Source organism: Polypterus senegalus, chromosome 17, assembly GCF_016835505.1.
Source record: "Polypterus senegalus isolate Bchr_013 chromosome 17, ASM1683550v1, whole genome shotgun sequence".
NCBI classification, from domain to species: domain Eukaryota; kingdom Metazoa; phylum Chordata; class Cladistia; order Polypteriformes; family Polypteridae; genus Polypterus; species Polypterus senegalus.
This window is the reverse complement of record NC_053170.1, coordinates 2,001,241-2,020,881: the sequence shown is the minus strand read 5'-3', so window position 1 is coordinate 2,020,881 and position 19,641 is coordinate 2,001,241. Positions and strand designations below refer to the sequence as shown.

Genomic DNA, 19,641 nt, shown 5'->3' with positions numbered 1-19,641 from the left:
GTGTCACAATGTCTACAACATTCAAACGCTGCCTTATTTATTTGATATCTTTCATGGCAGGTACTCTCACACAGCACAAAAACATTATTAAGGTCAGCTTCTTAAAAAAAAAAAAAGCTGTGGCGACAAATGTAAATAGACTGGCAAAAATTTTGATGTCTACACTGTTTGTGCAGCCAGTTATTAATTGAAAAGTAATACACGTCAAGTTTGTGTCTATCATTAATCTGCTTCATACGGTCAGCCACCAGGTTACAGTAAGAGACATTTGCTACTGATAAAAGTCATTTCAGGATATGCAAACACATTTCTGTCTCACTTCACATATTTACATATAGTTATAGATTAATCACTTTTATTACTACTATCTGAAACGGCTTGTTCCAAACCAGGAGCACATACAGTACATAGTTATCTATTCAGATTCAGGTAGAGGAATTGGTTAAGCCATCTCTCTGCAAACTCTCCACAACTGAATGTGCAACTTCCTCCAAACCCAATGCACCTCATCCGCCCATCTGCTTGTAAAATCCAAACATACAAAGTAATACGAATTCACTAAACATCTTCCTACTTTGTAAAAGATACACATTTATTATTTATGTAGACACTCACAGTGTAGCTTATTTGCAAGTGTTGTTGGCTTCACTTCAATTCTAGCTTTATACACACCTTACTGGTGGAAGGGCCCGTCAGACCGGGGCTACTGAAGAGGGCACTCTCACTTAACTCAGGACTGTGTCCGGATGGCTGAGGATCCACAACAATACTGCACCAGACTCTGGGCCCAAACTGCTCCCCTTTGTGAGCAAGGCGCCAGTGAGAAGTGTAGGTGCCTTCCACATTTGGAGCCACAAACACCACCGACACAACGCCCACTTGCCCAGGCTGAAGGAACGGCACAGAGACTTCCTTTTTGTCCATTGAGGCCAAAGACAAATTGCCCCACATAAATTTCAGCTGCAAAACGGCAAACACATGAATTAATGAAACAATACATTTGGGGATAAATAACAGTTTTTTCAAACATTTGTTACACAATAGAAAAGACCATGAGTATCATGAAGTTAACAAAGAGCCTTACTGACTAATTTGCCTACATAGTTTATTAAAAGAGAATTCTTTCCTTCTTAAAAATATCACTACCTTAATATACATATTTTTCACCATCCATGCTTAAAAAAACTGAAAAATGAATAAAGCAGGTACTGGGAACTATAAAGATACATTCAGAGTAATTGATGCCAACATTTGTAAAAACAATTTGACAAGAAAAGGCCATTCCAAAACCAGTTTGTCAGTCTCTAGTCACCTTACTCTTTCAGAACAAATGTCAATGTCACGATTTGAACGCACCCAACAATCTACACATGACAGTACAAAACCGCTTTGGGAACATATTCTGTGTACCTGCTGTTTTCTGTGTGAAGCTATTTTGGAGCAAAGTGCCCCCTTAGCCATCTTTCACCTATGCCCTCCTGTCTTTATTTTAAGGTAACAGCCGACATCTTTCTGTACATTTTCTTCATAATCTTAAACATATCGGTCACGTCTCCTATTGATCAAACTAAAAAGGCTCAGCTCCTTCAATCCTTCATCACAGTTAACACCTCACATTTCTGACCAGCCATTTGTCTCTTGAGTTGCTCTAAAACAAATACCTTTTTGTAATATGGAGGCCAAAGTTGCACAATTTGTTATATGAGGCTACATTAGTTCGCAATATAGTTAAAAAAAATTCTTCCCTAATTTGTGGTGTGTGCTGGGTATGCCAGCAACCTATTAGCCTTCTTAATCACTTCTGTAAGCTGCATGGATGTTGAAAGTGAAGGGAGAGCTTGCAATGACACCAAAGTCCTGTATATTCACACCCTATAAGGGGTAATAATATCTATGTTTTTATTTCCTATATGTTAATCGCTATGTTTGGGTAATCATGTGCCCCATAATTGCCTAACTCAATACTCTATCCAAGTCATCTGCAAGGATTCTGTTTTATGTTATCGGCCAATTCTCTTAGACTAGTGAACATAACAGTCAACAGCAGGGGGTCTCAAAGTCGGTCCTGGGGGTCCATTGTGGCTTCAGGTTTTTGCTCCAGCCAGATTCACAACTGGCAGCACTCATCTCATCTAATTAGTTGCAATTTTTTCTCTCTTCTCTTATTTTACATTCAGAAAAGCACAGCAGCATGGTTTTTACATTTATAAGACATTTAGTAATACAGTATTCCTATTTTTGCTGCAGATTTAAATGCTTAACTCTCTTTTGTTGATTTCATTCTATTTTACTCTTTCCCTGTGATGTTTTCTCCCTTCAATGTATCTTAATGATGATAATTAAAAAACAAGCAGAGCAGACACCCAGGCAAACAACGCGAAATCATGAAAGGCTGCAACTACTTTAGCGTCTGACCCATGAATTAGTAATTAATGGATTAAACAATTAGAACGGCTGGAAAATTAAAATGAAAATATTGTTAAAAAGAAAAAAAAAATCTATACTAATAAAAGGCAAAGCCCTCACTGACTGACTCACTGACTCATCACTAATTGTCCAACTTCCCGTGTGGGTAGAAGGCTGAAATTTGGCAGCTCATTCCTTACAGCTTACTTACAAAAGTTGGGCATGTTTCATTTCGAAATTCTACACGTAATGGTCATAAATGGAAGCTATTTTTCTCCATATACTGTAATGGACGTTAGCTCGACGGCCGTGGGGGGGCGGAGCTGCGTGTGACATCATCACGCCTTCCACGTAATCACGTGAACTGACTGTGACCGCAGTATGTAGAAAAGAAGGAAGAGCTCCCAAAAATCGCTGAAGAAAAACGCCGAATACTTTATTCACGAGATACAAGTTTAATGAGAAGACACGAGGTATAAACGAGACTTTGTAACGGAGTTAAAATTGCTGTAGCGAGAAACTTTTAAGAGCCGGGTCTAAGCTAACATTAAATAAAGCCGTGGACATTGCAACATCACACAAGAGAGCAGCTCACGTGAACTGACTGACCGCAGTACGAGTGATCACTTCCATGCATCAAACCTGTTCAAAAAACGCATTACACAATTGACAAGGTGGGAAAAGAATATGCTCCGAGCTGAGCTCCACAGCTAACGCGGTCTTGCAGAAGCAACTTCGTCACGCTGCCACCAAATACTCACAGAAAAATCCACAAGTTAATACACACGCTGTCTCTAGAGTTTCTCCACACTCAATGTATTCCTCGCATCCCTTTATACCCTCTGATCTCCCATTTCAATTCAGATGCCTCCAATTTCCAGTAAGGCTCTGCTGCGCGATGACAATTAAAAAGTCTCAGGGACAGACCCTACAAAAGGATGCCATTGATTTCAGGGAAGATTGCTTTTCTCCTGGACAAAACTATACGTCGCATTCTCAAGAGTGAGCTCAGCGCACAGCTTGGTCATATTACAACCGGAGTGCTGAACTGACAACGTGATATATAAAGAGAACTTTAATAATCATAATAAATGAACAATAAAACAGCGGAGAACCCGTGGATTAAATAAAAAGGCAGCTTTCTTGGCAAAGCAAGGAAAAAGGATGGCTTTATATGTCGTTCATTTATAAAACAGCGGAGAAGCCGTGTAAAGGCTGCTTCACAAAAAAACAGCAGAGCGCCTTATATGAGCAGGCAGTTAGCTAAAGAAGGGAATCAATAAATATCTATAATCGTAATAAACAAACAAAAAATAGCGTACAAGCCGCGGATTAAATAAAGGAAATGGGTACCTGAACAGTAAAGTAAGTCTCGAATAGCTACTTAATAACTATAAGAATCGTAATAAATGAGCAATAAAACAGTACAGAACCGCAAAGCAAGGAGAAACGACGGCCTTATATGGCATTTGTTTATAAAGCAGCGGAGAAGCTGTGTGAAGGCAGCTACACAAAAAAACAGCAGAGCGCCACACTCTGAATGTATTCCTCGCCCGTTATACCCTCTGATCTCCCATTTCAATTCAAATGCCTCCAATTTCCAGTAAGGCTCTGCTTCGCGATGACAATTAATAAGTCTCAGGGACAGACACTACAAAAGGTTGCCATTGATTTGAGGCAACATTGCTTTCCTCCTGTTATTGGTATATTTTCAAAACTAATAAAAATTTAAAAGACGTCATGCGCATTCTCAAAAGTAATCTCAGTGCACAGCTTGGTCATGTTACAACCAGAGTGCTGAACTGACAACGGGGTTGAATTATGAGGAAAGATATACAAAGAGATCCTTAACAAATAGTTATTGGATCGATATTTTCCTCATCAGTTTAAAAAGGTTTTCTTTTCTTCTTAATAAAAATTTAAAAGCAGTTCTTTCAAAACTCGACTTGATGTTTTCTTGGAGGAAGCAAGTGGATAGGACTGGCGAGCTTTGTTATATATTGTTCAGTATATATATATGTAGATATACACTCACCTAAAGGATTATTAGGATCACCATACTAATACGGTGTTTGACCCCCTTTCGCCTTCAGAACTGCCTTAATTCTACGTGGCATTGACTCAACAAGGTGCTGAAAGCATTCTTTAGAAATGTTGGCCCGTATTGATAGGATAGCATCTTGCAGTTGATGGACATTTGTGGGATGCACATCCAGGGCACGAAGCTCCGTTCCACCACATCCCAAAGATGCTCTATTGGGTTGAGATCTGGTGACTGTGGGGGCCATTTTAGTACAGTGAACTCATTGTCATGTTCAAGAAACCAATTTGAAATGATTCGAGCTTTGTGATTATCCTGCTGGAAGTAGCCATCAGAGGTTGGGTACATGGTGGTCATGAAGGGATGGACATGGTCAGAAACAATGCTCAGGTAGCCCGTGGCATTTAAACCATGGCCAATTGGCACTAAGGGGCCTAAAGTGTGCCAAGAAAACATCCCCCACACCATTACACCCCCACCACCAGCCTGCACAATGGTAACAAGGCATGATGGATCCATGTTCTCATTCTGTTTGCGCCAAATTCTGACTCTACCATTTGAATGTCTCAACAGAAATCGAGACTCATCAGACCAGGCAACATTTTTTCCAGTCTTCAACTGTCAAATTTTGGTGAGCTCGTGCAAATTGTAGCCTCTTTTTCCTATTTGTAGTGGAGATGAGTGGTACCCGGTGGGGTCTTCTGCTGTTGTAGCCCCTCCGCCTCAAGGTTGTGCGTGTTGTGGCTTCACAAATGCTTTGCTGCATACCTCGGTTGTAACGAGTGGTTATTTCAGTCAAAGTTGCTCTTCTATCAGCTTGAATCAGTCGGCCCATTCATTCTCCTCTGACCTCTAGCATCAACAAGGCATTTTCGCCCACAGGACTGCCGCATACTGGATGTTTTTCCCTTTTCACTCCATTCTTTGTAAGCCCTAGAAATGGTTGTGCATGAAAATCCCAGTAACTGAGCAGATTGTGAAATACTCAGACCGGCCCGTGTGGCACCAACAACCATGACACGTTCAAAATTGCTTAAATCACCTTTCTTTGCCATTCTGACATTCAGTTTGGAGTTCAGGAGATTGTCTTCACCAGGACCACAGCCCTAAATGCACTGAAGCAACTGCCATGTGATTGGTGGATTAGATAATTGCATTAATGAGAAATTGAACAGGTGTTCCTAATAATCCTTTATGTGTGTGTATATATATGTATATTTATCTGTATGTATATGTGTGTGTGTATGTATGTATATATATATATGTTGATATATATGTATGTGTGTATATATATATATATATATATATATATATATATATATATATATATATATATATATATATATATATATATATATATACATAGATGTGTATGTGTAGATGTGTATATGTAGATATGTATACTGTATATGTTTATGTGAGTGTGTGTATGTATATAAATATGACAGCAACACTCATAACAGTGACAAAACAATTACATTGACAATCATGTTACGTTATTTTTAAAATGTTTCCTTTTCTTTTTCATAACTTCTTTAACACAGTACTTCTCCGCTGCGATATTGCTTTATTTATTTATTTTTTACCAAACTTAGTTTTCTAATTTCTATACTGTTCCCAAAAACACATAACCTGGGAAATAACAGTCCACGTAATCAGCCCAGGAGTCCAATTAAAAACAGAAGCTGCTTGGAACAAAAACCCGCAGCCACAGTTTGAGAGTTTGAGAAGCCCTGGTCTACAGTAAATCTTTTAAATAAAATGTTACACTTGCGTACCTTTGTGTCTGATGTCCAGCTCACATTGCCCGTGTTATTCATTCTCCAGTGTTTGATAAATTTTGTGCCAGGCTGGAGGTGAGTCCCATCAGGCAAATTTTCATCCAGAAACACAGCAGAAAAGTTGGACCTAACAGGACTGCAAGCCAGCTGGGAGTTCCTAGCAAGAAGCAGGACAAGGACCTTATCAATCAATGTTCCTTTAGCGTGTCTCTTAATTATACATAAAAAATAAATTGCTAAACTCATTAATTTTCTGTGACAAATTTGTTTTGTGTAATACAGAACCACTGGAAAAGAAAAGCAAACTTTGGTAAAATAAATGTGCTGAAATGTTTTTGTTCATCCAACCATTTTGAAATCTGCTTATTCAGTTCTACATCTTGAAAAGCAGACTTTGGTCTGTGAGGTTTTCAAACTGATCTTTTATACAGAGACTCACTAGGATTATCAAGCCTAATTTTTCTTTTGCTCTCACTTATGCCACATAATTAAACTTCTAATTAGACGTTCTTCTTCAGCATCATTTGAACACATAGTAGAACATTAGAACACTCTGGACGAGAACATGCCATTCAGCCCAACAAAGCTCACCAGTCCTGTCCACTTATTTCTTCCAAAAAAAAAATCATCAAGTTTTGAAGACCTCCCTACAGTGTTACTTGTCTACCACACTACTTGGTCTCTTGTTCCAAGTGTCTGCCTTTCTTTGTGTAAAGAAAAACTTACAGTTTCCAACTGTGTCCCCATGTTCTTAATGAACTAATTTTAAAGTCACCGTCTCGATCCACTGGACTGATTCCCTTCATCATTTTAAACACTTCAGTCAGGTCACCTCTTAATCTTCTTTTACTTAAACTGTAAAGGCTCAGCTCTTGTAATTTTTCCTCATCACTCATCCTGTGTAGCCCTGAATCAGCCGATTCGCTCTTCTCTGGACTTTTGCTTTTAGCCTGGAGACCAAAACTGCACACAGTGCTCCAGATGAGGCCTCAACAGTCCATTATAAAGCTTGGTTATAAAGCTTTTTGTCCCAATCATTCTTTTGCTCTACATACTGTACCCAAAAACACCTTGACTCCATACAAATTGTTCTTCTCAACTCTGAACTCATTTGTGTCTCCCTCTGTGAAACTCCACAAATCCACCTCATACATCTCATGTCATTACATCACATGTTCTTATTTGGCCGTTTCCTGTAGCCCTAGACTGGTTGCCCACGGAAGCTAAGCAGGGTTGAGCCTGGTCAGTACCTGAATGGGAGACCTTCTGGGAAAAACTAGGTTGCTGCTGGAAGAGGTGTTAGTGAGGCCAGCAGGGGGTGCTCACCCTGTGGTCTGTGTGGGTCCTAATGCCCCAGTATAGTGATGGGGACGCTATACTGTAAAAAAGCACCGTCTTTCGGATGAGACGTTAAACCGAGGTCCTGACTCTCTGTGGTCATTAAAAATCCCAGGATGTCTTTCGGAAAGAGTAGGGGTGTTACCCCGGCATCCTGGCCAGATTTGCCCATTGGCCTCTGACCGTCATGGCCTCCTAATCATCCCCATACACTGATTGGCTTCATCACTCTGTCTCCTCTCCACCAGTAAGCTGGTGTGTGGTGGGCGTTCTGGCGCACTATGGCTGCCGTCGCATCATCCAGGTGGATGCTGCACACTGGTGGTGGTTGAGGAGATCCCCCCCTTGTATGTAAAGCGCTTTGAGTGCCTTGAAAAGCGCTATATAAATGTAATAAATTATTATTATTATTATTAATTATTATCCAAGGCAACTTACAACATTTATGATACAATTGGTTCCATTTCTTTTGGTTTTCCAGTTGGACCACAGGCAGGTCAAGTGACTTGCTCAGGGTCACACAGTGTCAGTAGCTGCATTGGCTTTAACCACTACACCACACTGGCTGTTGTTTGTGACAAGATAAACAAAAAAAGTGAGAATATAGCAAATGGCTGCCATTCATCTTTGCATACCGTACCAGAAGACATGTCCCGTAGCACTTTGAGCTACTGTTTGTATGAAAATGTGCTATATAAATAAATGTTGTTGTTGTTGGTATTCTGAGCGCATTACTTATGTCAGGTTTTCATTTGGTGATGTGGAGTCTGACTTAGACCAGACCTTCTGAAGTTCACCTCAGTATGCTGTATTCCTAAGCCTGAACTTGAGAGGCATTTCAGCCATTTGTTTTTAAAATGTTACTTACACAAAACTCATCACAATAACTATTCATAGTGGCTCTAAAATCCGTACTGACCCCAACTCTCTCTTCTGTTTCGTTTTCCGGTTTCTTTGTGGTGGCGGCCTGCGCCACCACCACCTACTCAAAGCATCCTGATGCACCAACATTGATGGACTGAAAGCCAGAAGTCTACGTGACCATCATCATCAGGTCCTTCCATGAAAACCCTGAATACAAAGAGGACTGTTTGACTTATGTTAGGTAGATTGCCCAGAGGGGACTGGGCGGTCTCGTGGTCTGGAACCCCCACAGATTTTATTTTTTTTCTCCAGTTTTTGGAGTTTTTTTTTTTTCTGTCCACCCTGGCCATCGGACCTTACTCTTATTCTATGTTAATTAATGTTGACTTATGTTTATTTTTTATTGTGTCTTCTATTTTTCTATTCATTTTGTAAAGCACTTTGAGCTACATTTTTTGTATAAATATGTGCTATATAAATAAATGTTGATTGATTGATTGAAAAGTAAATCCCTAATGGTGTTTGAAGCCATAACTGGTGGATGTACTTTGAAGCACTTTGAACGACCATTCATCCGGCACCCTATCACTCTGTCTGCCTCAACTCTCTTAAACAAGCAAAGCTTTAAGCAGTACCACTGTACATTGTAATGGGATTTGACTGATTACCTGTGCGGAGTCCTGAATTGCCTGAAGCTTTCAGCCTTTTTACTTACCCGTATCAGACAGATTTTTACACCTTTAATGAATGCTACCCTTTCTGTCTCCTGGTATTTCACTTTCCTACCACAATGATAAATACGTTTACAACTGCAATATTCTGCTTGCAAATTTTTCCTACCTCTAAAATTGATATAATACGAATGTGTGCACTTGTGTTAACCATTTACAGCAAATCATGACCAAAATAAAAGGTGGACGGAATACAGCTACTAAAGTAAAGGGCTTTAGTACGCTTGTAGTTGGAGGGTTAAAGGTTGTTCCGATTGTTCCATACAGCCCTCATGAAAGAGTACATTGTATATAAGAATTGCTGTAGCAATTACCTTTGGGACCACCTTCTAGTATGGCCCCTCCAGAATTTTCATGCCAAAAACACCAATGCATAGGCTGGTGAAGACATATATATTTGAAGCAGGTAATTATGTGTAAAGTCTCCAGTGCATACCTGAGTGACAATAGCTATAAAGAAGGAAATACATTTTGAAAAGTCAGAGAGGCTAGAGGAGAGAGTTTAGGAGCCCACGCTGATACAGCGCATTGCCGCACGTGACAAACCAACTCAGAATCCTAGATTAGGACCCGAGTGCAGCCATGCGACGGGTGACCCCTCAGCACCACACTAGTTCAGATGGAGTGGAGCAGTGCAAGGTTTTTTACAGGTGGCTGGCTTGCCAATTCTGCCACTAACCCCCAAGGTTTTTCCCTGCAGGTTGGCGTGCCTACATGCAGGGCTGGATGCAGATTAACAGAGCAATTGCAGGTTAAGGGCCTCGCTCAAGGGCCCAATGGAATAGAGTCACTTCTGGCATTTACAGGATTTAAACTGGCAATCGTGCAGATCCCTAGCCTTGGAACCACCACTCTGCCCAGAAAGGCTAGCCGAAATAAATTTGGTGGTTGATACCAGAGTTAACTTGGATGAAAACAGAGTGCAGTCACAGCTGTGGGTGATCGGTTGGACATTCTGACGGCAACATACAGGTTGGAAATATAAACTTAAAAGACAGGTGAGCCAGCATCTGAGTGCCACCTTGCAAAATGTCCCCTAACAGAATTTACTGGTGTAGTTTACTTCTGGAATTTAGCAAGGATTGACTCTGTTTGTTGTTCTTAGAGGTGAGAAAACTCAGTAATGCTACAGACTATCAGTGATTGCTGCAGAGGTTCCACATGACCTCAATAACAAGCAGTTATTACTGACACAGTACAATTGTCACTCACACTGGCGAGGTAGCAGGTGCTCCCCTTGACTTGAGGATTGGCGGCTCACAGGCCACACCAGCTGCTGTGCTCAAATGAAGGCCTCTTCTCTCCAGTTTCAGCTGCTTCTTGATCTCCTTCACTTCGGCCTTTAACTGACGTTTCTCTGCTTTCAGTCTCTGCTTTTCGGCTTTCCTAAAAATTCTGTCTACACGGGCTTGAGGCCTGCAAGTGAAATAAATAATTGGAAATCTCAAAATTGGAAGAGTATTGCAGTTTATGAAGTAAATTCTATTTGAAATTAGTGAACTTAAAATAAAAATCTAAAATAAATTCTATTATAAATTTCAAACTCCTTTTAATCTTGTATGTGATTTCTATTGTTTTGTTAATGTGTTTATTGAACTGTAAAGTTTCCTTAAGTGTATGAAAGGCGCTACATAAATAAAACTTATTATTATTAAAAAAAGAATACCAAAGTAGGATGGTTAGCCAACACTAGGATTAGCATCACTGTAATGTATATACATTCTAAATGGAATCAAAGAGCTCAGCATATTCTTTAAAATAAGCAATACATTTCAAACAGAAATATTAGAGAAATTAAAATGTTTAGACATTTTTAATCTGTATGTGTAGATTATACAGGGCTATTCAAAATGAAAGAGCAGATTACAAAATGTTATTTCAAACCAACTGTATAAGACATTCTGCACATCTGGATAGAGGAAAGTTCAGAGTTTGGTCCTGTGGTCCTTGAGGTTGCATGCACTCAACATGAGCACCATGTGTAGGGTGGCAAACATCAAAACGGTAGGCCATTTCTTGCCACACACAAGTCAATTCAACTCAATGAGCTTCCTCAATTCCATGTCACAAATCTTGAAGATTATCAGGCATAGGTGGAACACACACTCTTTCTTTAACGTGCCCCCACAGACAAAAATCACAGGGGGTATAAAGTGAATAGATGAACAAGATCTTGTTGTCCACCTCTTCCAATCCATCGTCCTGGAATGGTGTCATTCAAGTAACGCCGGACCTCCAATTGGAAATGTTGCTATACTATAAACGAGAAGCCGCGCTCGGTGGCATTCACTGGGACTTTTAGGTGGGCTTTTAAACTGTGAACTTTCCTCTATCCAGTGAGTGAGGAATGAGTTTCTGTCTTATACAAGTTGGTCTGAAATCTGCTCTGCCATTTTAAATAGCCCTGTATAAACCAACTTTGAAAATTAGTAGCACAAGGATGAGAAAAACGTAATAAATATACTATAAGCACAGTGAGATAGTTCCCACTTTAGTCAGTACATAAGATATGTTAAATGTGCATAAGCCTTCAAATAGTTTGGAATATTTTACTCAACTGACTATTTAAGACAGTGATTCCCAAACTCGGTCCTGAGGACACAATGTGGCTGCAGGTTTTTGTTCCAACCAACTTCCGTTTCTCATTGGACTTTAAGCCTAATTAAGTGAGTCATTATTTCCCAGTTTCTGGGTTTTGGAGTCAATGCCAAAATTATGGACTAAGTTTTGTTGATTTTTAATAAAATGTAATAAGCAGTTATATGGGAATATGTATTTTTTTAAGTTGTTAGCAGTATTTTCAACCGGATTTTCATTCTGCTTTTCCAGGTGTTCTGGTTATTTAATTGATTATTTAATAGTTAGCGAGTCTGAGACTGAAGTCGTTGCTGCTTTCATCATCCTGGGTATCTGCTGTGCTGGTTGTTAATTGTCACTATTAGGATTAAAGGTAGGGAGAAAACTACACAGGAAAAGGAGAAAATAATAAAAAAAAAAAAAAAGAGTGTTAATTATTTATAGCTTTAGAGAAAAACAAATATTTCTAAATGTCTTATGAATGTAAAAAAACATTGCTGTGTTTTTCTGAACGCAGTATAAGAGATGAGTAAAAAGACCAGCTAATTAAATGAGATCAGTTATCATCAATTAATATCACCGATTGTGAATCTGGTTGGACCACAGTGGGTCCTCAGGACCGAGTTTGGGAGCCACTGATTTAAGAGATTATAAATAGTCATACAGTCATAGTGCATGAATTTTAAAATCATTTTATTCTACCTTGCCAGTTCACCAAAACCCATGACTTTATTTTCAGCTGCATGAGCATGTCCAGTCGTCCCAAAAATGACAGGCTTTTTAACTTTTATGAAAGTGTGGCTGGAATCATGGTCAAAACTCCATAACTCACAGGACTCGCAGAGAACAAACGAGGAGCAGACACTGAAAAGAGATGAACAAACGGTTTTAGTACGACACGTTTAGTGCCTTTTTCAAACTGAGCACAATCAAGGATAAAGTCAAAGGCGCTGTAATTAAGGGAGAATGCTGACCTGCACTGGTAGCACATTCCTGTAATTCTGCCATGGCAGGCACTGCAGACTGTCAGCTCGTCACCCAGGTTTCCTGAAGTGGAACTTATTTCTGGTACTTGAACTCCCACCCCAGGAGACATACTCGACCGTGGAAGCAGAATGTTGAGCTTTTCACAGAGCTGCTGGGAAATCGTTTCCACTGCTTCTTCGACAAATTGATGCTTGAACTACAACAAGATTAGATGATTCATGGCAAAAGTGAACATGTGAGGAATGCAGCAAAGCTGCGCCCAAAATAACTCCCACATTTCTATTTCAGAGCGCAATCTCAAAGTGAAGCACGCAAAAGATATTAAAAAAAGAAAACACACCACTTGAAACATTCAACTTTCCCAAAGAAACCCTTTCTGGCTGAGCTCTTTAATAGTGTGGGCTCCCGAGGCTTGTAAGAAGATTTACTCTTTACGCTTTTCTGTTTCATGTGGGCCGTGAAGCATTGCAATATGAATTTTCCAAGGCGTTTGAAAACTTCAACAGCAACAAATAGAGCGAGTGTCCATTCTCACGGATTTAGACATTCTCTGTACACAGCACACAAACAGAGCAACTTCATTTACAATACAGTTTATTTTTGTATAGCCAAAATCACACAGGAAGTGCTGCAATGGGCTTTAACAGGCCCTGCCTCTTGATAGCCCCCCAGTCTTGACTCTCTGAGAAGACAAGGGAAAAACTCCCAAAAAAAACCTTGTAGGGAAAAATGGAAGAAACCTCAGGAAAGGCAATTCAAAGACAGACCCCTTTCCAGGTAGGTTTGGGAGTGCAGTGGGTGTCAAAAGAAAAGGGGGTCAATACAATACAATACATTACATTTCCGGCGCCGCATCCGAGTGGCAGCCTTTCCAGCAGCTCCGTATATGACTTTATCTTTTTACCTCTATTTTTCTCTATTTCACTGATCACTTCTACCACTTTCTTTTATGTGGAATTGCTCCCTGGACACTTTTTACTATTTTACTATTTGACATGGAATTTTAATTTTTACACTCCGAGAATCGCCTATTTAATTAGAAAGAAATGCATATGCCGATGTGGTTCCTTATTTACCTGAGGAGGTAAGAAGACGATAATCGGGGCAGCCAAGCCGGCGCAAAGATAAAAGATAAGATTAAATCGAGACAACTTGAGAGAAAATGGCGTTATAAACCGTCGGTGCCTTCTGTGATCCTGGGAAATGTAAACTTGTAAATTTTCCCCTTGGGATTAATAAAGTATCTATCTATCTATCTATCTATCTACACAGAACAGAACAAATCCTCAATACAGCATAAAAATAAAAATTTTAGAAGTACGGAGCAGAATTTAACAGTAGATGATATCACATAATAAGATTTGGATATTTTTAGAGTCCTGGAGACCTCATCCATCAAGCTGCCTCCCCCATTTGGCCATTCCACGGCTAAAACAGTGCTGGGCCAGCCAATCCAATGGAAGCAGCCCTCTTTCCCATGATTCCTGCGATCTTCCATCAGGGATGACTTTACCATAGGCAGGCATTTCTATTACACTTTTCATAATTAACGTGACGTCAGAAATGAATCCAATAAAAATGCATAGCTGACTTAAAAAGACTTGAAGCTTCAAAAGATTAAAGTGATCAAAATGGCTACCATCTAATATAGCAGAGGTCAGCACAGGCAGCACCTTTTACAGTTACAGCGTGTTAGAAGAGTGGTTCCCAAATTAAGCCATTTGCCTACAGCAAAGCCCTTGCCAGACTGGTTTCTATGGTAGTTGTTTAGACTAACAGAGACGACGGGCGAGACAGGCATAAGAGCAGGATGGCTGGTTGGTTTCAGGGTCCATGGTGGCAGTAAATTGACAACAAAAATGACATAACGGCAATGAGAAGAGCGGTGGCAGGGTGACTAGGCCAGCATGGTGCTCAGGGCAACCACCTCTTCGTCCATGTTAAAGACGGCTCTGTCTTCGGTGCCTGTGACTGCAGGATTTTACACAAGCTAGTTTCATAATGACTGCATCATTCTGACTTTTAATTTGATTTGAAATAATTTATTAATCCTTAAGGGAAATATTCTTTCCACATAACCTCAGGTCAGACTAATCTCAGTGTTTAGTAAGCTGTCATTTTTAATTTGCTTATTGCAAAAAATATCTTTTTGTCAAAAATATAAATGCTTAAACTTCCTATGCGGTTGTCATTTTAAATTTACCATTTCCTGTAAACTTTGCTATCTTAGTTGTATCCAAATACAGATAAATAGTAATGAGCAGAGCAGGCAGCACGGAAAGCTAAAGGAGATGCAAGGACTTTACTGAGATGTTTCTTGATGAGTAGTGAACGGAGGAGACCAGTGAATATGGCATTCAAGTCACTGCTACCTGCAGCTCTCTGTGTTTTTAACATTTGGATACAACTAAAGGAGTAAACTGTGAATTTCCCCTTGGGATTAATAAAGTATCTATCTATCTATCTAAAAAGGAGGATTAACGGAAAACGGCAAAGGAAATTTCAGCATTTCAAGTTAGGACAAAAATACAAATATTTCATTCATCCAGCCCGCTATATCCTAACTACAGGATCACGGGGGTCTGCTGGAGCCAATCTCAGCTAACACAGGGCGCAAGGCAGGAAACAAACCCCAGGCAGGGCGCCAGCCCACCGCAGGGTGCACACACACACACTAGGGACAATTTAGGTTCGCGAATGCACATAACCTGCATGTCTGTGGACTGTGGGAGGAAACCGACGCAGACACGGGGAGAACAAGCAAATGCCACGCAGGGAGGACCCGGGAAGCGAACCCAGAAGGGTCTCCTAACTGTGAGGCAGCAGCGCTACCCACTGTGCCACCATGCCGCCCAAATATTTCATAACTTGTTCAATTGACACTTTTCAATAGAATTTGCATAATGCATCCAAATTCTGAGAACACCGAAATCTAAAGAGCAATGACCGAGTGCCACATCAACTGGGCTGATCATTTGGAAGACACGCTTCTAAGTGACAGCTGATAAGGATGCTGAAGTCACTGCACCTCTTTGGCATGCAATGCTCATTGCTAATTACCAGCATTTGGGTACAATTAATAATTATATTATTATTAATTACTGGGGGCTTTGCCCCTCCTCGCTTCACTCACCCACTCCTTTCCCACCCTGCCAACAACCGACTCTCCGAAACCCCTCTTAAATGGTGACACAATGGGAAACAAATAAAAAAATTTTTAACTCCTCTTTTCTCGATTAGCTCGCTTGATCTGCAATTCGCTCATCAAGCCAAGACAAATACCTACTCAACAGATTTTTGTTTAGTAAAGAAAAGCAAACACATGTGCAACAACTGAATGAAGGCATGAACAAGCAAGATGTGTTAAGCTCCTGGGATAGACAGAGAGCAAAGACTGCATACATACCTGCTCCATGTATGTAAGAAACCATTGAGGAGGCGTCTGATCTGCATCTTTTTTGATAACTTCATTCTTAATTTTCTATAAAAAGAGAATATATTCTTTTGATGTTAAACATATTGTACTGGATGTATCTACTTACTCTCAAATACCTGATATATGATATTAAATTCAGTCATATGTTGTAATATATCAAATAAATATCTGTGTATCTACTTTTACCTTTTACCTTTTGTCTTACATTATAACTGTATCAAATTAAAAATGACTGTATTATATAAAATAGATTGAAATTTTAAAATTATCACTAAAAAGGGGCAAATATTGACATTAGATATGTTCAAACAAGAAAATTTACATTTCAGCCTAACCACTGGTTACAAACTGTAAAACCTAAAACACTGAACTCTAAGGTCATGTCTACACTACCAGACTAAAACAGAATTAAGTACCAATAAGAAAGCAGCACCCTAATAAAAGGATAAGGGTCTGTCTAATAAAAGGATAAGGGTCTGTCTGTGTGTCTGTCTGTCTGGTTGCTATGTCTCTGTCAGTCCAAACCATGGCCGAGTCCCAAGAACTTTTAGTAATAAAATGCATTGCAGCTCTCTTTCCAATAGATGGCGCATTGACACTGCTATTACAAATCCAACACAAAATGGCATATAGCAGAGACGTATGAATTTACCGGTGCACTGCCAATGTTACCGCTGAGGTCTACATTGATTATTTAGATTTTAAGATGAATAGCACAGCTAGTCTCAGGTAACTGAATAGCATGTGGGTCTTTAATAATAGCTTACCAATAGAAAATCGCCAGGCTAATATGGTGGAGCACTTCAAAAAACTTCTAAAAACACATTATTGTATCATGGCTTTCTCTTAGCTTCTTTTTAGTGTAATCCTGATACTCTGTATATGCATTTAATTATCATTATCATTATAATTCATGGCGGCTGCAAAATCCGTACTAACCCCCTACTTTCTCTGCTGTTCTTTTTCCGGTTTTCTGTGATGGCGATCTGTGCCACCACCACAACCTGATCAAAGAAAGCACCGTGATGTCCCTACATTGATGGACTGAAGGCCAGAAGTCCACATGACCATCATCATCAAGTTCTTCCATGTGATGCCTGAATACCATGAGGACTGATTAAGGTCATTTATGTCAGGTTGAATGCCTAGAGGGGGCCGGGTGGTCTCGTGGCCTCGGAACCTCTGCAGATTTTGTTTTTTTGTTTTTTTTCCTCCAGCTGTCTGGGTTTTTTTTTTTTTTTTTTCTGTCCTCCCTGGCCATCTGACCTTACTTTTATTCTATGTCAATTAGTATTGCCTCATTTTATTTTTTATATTTGGTTGTTTTTCTCTTTCTTCATCCTGTAAAGCATCTACATCATTTGTATGAAAATGTGCTATAGAAATAAATGTTGTTGTTGTTTAGTATTTACATACACCAAAATCTGATACGTGTCAGATATGTGAAAAAAGTCTGAATCAAGTTGTACCTCTGCAAACAAGGCCCGAGGACCTTGAGAAAGGAAACGAGAATTTCAAAGAGAAAGCCTCCAGCTAATGCTGTACAAGTGAATAATCAAAAGTATTCACAACAAACATTAGCCCTGTCTTACCTCCTCTTGAGCTTTTCTACTCAACATCTCCTGGCCAACCATCTTAGCCAATTTGGTATAATGCTGGACTGGATTCTTCCCATCCTCCTTTGCTTTGCACGTGGGTTTTACTGGTCCACTCTGGAATGATGTGCCGGGTTCTGATTCTTCGAGCGCATAAACATTGAGACTGAGTTGACTTCCTTGTTTAGCAGCACACTAAAAAGGCCAGAAGGAGATATTGAATATTGAGTCCGTTGTTCAGAAGGGTAGTGCTATGGCAGCCTTAGAGAATACACAAACGAAACATAACAGCAGCTCTCGAGGAGGTCCTGGGGACCCCAATGTGGCTGCAGTTTGAGAACCACTGAATTACAGTAGTGTGGCACTGTATAAATATTAAAACACATGACATGGCACCCATCTAATCTGACAGTATATTCTTAGATGATTCTGGCAATGAGTATACACAAAACAACATAGTTCGATAATAATTTTTAAAAAAAAAAAGACACAATATAAGTAGAAACTCTGAATAAAGTAAGCTTGAAATTACAAAACGAGAAGAACATTCTCCAAACGTCATTAACACTGCAATGAGTAAAGGGTCATTCTGCAAAGAAGAATGAAATGAAGTAAAACTTACCTTCAGGCCCTCCTTGTATTCTTCTACAACAAAAGGACAAGAACATACCATTAGCCCCACAACTTAACATGACATTGTTATTTACTTCCAAATATTGTAGAGTTAGTTGAATATGAGTTAGCCTCAAAACACACAAAGAGTAATAGAAAAGGCCGACTCCAGAGAATGTTCCGGGACCTTTGTTTTTTGGAGGGTCCCGTGCAGACACAACATTGGGGGGCTGCCTCTTGGTAGTGCAGGAAATGTGCTTTACTACCAGAAGTATTCATTTGCACTTGCAGTTTTTTTGTGCTGGGGGGTACATATCTTTTTCTGGTAACATACCATGAGGTGGCTTTGTGCCAGTTGGTGGTTCACTATTTGAAAAAGACATTCTTTGCATTATTTAATGCCACTATTATGTATCGGCACCCCACCTTTTAAGAGGGGTATCCCCCTTGCATCCCCCCATCAAGAGACAATGTCAACTACTAATAAAAGTTTTCTACAGGAAACACTACATAAGCTGACGTATTCAGACACAATAAGGACATCAATCAGTCATTTGGATGGGGAAGGAGAAGCAAATTAACACGAGCAGATCATGTCAACTGCATAGAAAAGGCACCCAAGCAAAGAAATGAACCAGAGGACTGTGGGCTGTGACGTGGCTGTGCTACTCCAATACGTAAAGAAATCTAATTAAAGAGAATAACCAAATCACATACCTTCTGTATTAACTGACACCTAAAAAAAGAAACAAAAAAAAATGAGAATGTTAACCTCATTTAACAATTCGCCAAAGGACATAAACAGGACAGAACATATTTGATTTCAAACTGAAATTTAACTCATTTAAAATCTCATTAACGACAAATATGTTCTGACCATGCAGCACAGTGACGCAGTGGTTTGTGCTGCTGCCTCGCAGTTAGGAGACCTGGGTTTGCCTCACGGGTCCTCCGTGTGTGGAGTTTGTATGTTCTCCCCGTGTCTGCGTGGGTTTCCTCCCACAGTCCAAAGACATGCAGTTAAGGTGCATTTGCGATCCTAAATTGTCCCTACTGTGTGCTTGGTGTGTGCGTGTTTGTGCCCTGCGGTGGGCTGGCGCCCTGCCCGGAGTTTTGTTTCCTGCCTTGTGCCCTGTGTTGGCTGAGATTGGCTCCAGCTGCCCCCCCGTGACCCTGTAGTCAGGATATAACAGGTTGGATAATGGACGGATGGAAGTTCTGACCACAATCATTTGCTGCTTCTTTTGGCCCAAGTGAGATGTCAACGTGTTTA

General features: G+C 40.0%; 1 protein-coding gene across 4 annotated transcripts in view; it reads right to left on the bottom strand.

Annotated features, from left to right (window-relative positions):
- Positions 1 to 19,641, bottom strand: part of nbr1a (NBR1 autophagy cargo receptor a) — a 57,948-nt gene that overhangs the window by 26,215 nt on the left and 12,092 nt on the right. For all 4 annotated transcript variants that reach the window (XM_039740682.1, XM_039740684.1, XM_039740681.1 and 1 more), the window contains exons 3-11: positions 19,086 to 19,104; positions 18,379 to 18,401; positions 17,754 to 17,951; positions 16,132 to 16,206; positions 12,713 to 12,921; positions 12,441 to 12,602; positions 10,374 to 10,577; positions 6,226 to 6,385; positions 673 to 960 (exon numbers count right to left, since the gene is read on the bottom strand). In XM_039740682.1, the coding sequence (XP_039596616.1) occupies positions 673 to 960; positions 6,226 to 6,385; positions 10,374 to 10,577; positions 12,441 to 12,602; positions 12,713 to 12,921; positions 16,132 to 16,206; positions 17,754 to 17,951; positions 18,379 to 18,401; positions 19,086 to 19,104 (1,338 nt within the window). The remainder of the gene's footprint in view (positions 1 to 672; positions 961 to 6,225; positions 6,386 to 10,373; positions 10,578 to 12,440; positions 12,603 to 12,712; positions 12,922 to 16,131; positions 16,207 to 17,753; positions 17,952 to 18,378; positions 18,402 to 19,085; positions 19,105 to 19,641) is intronic.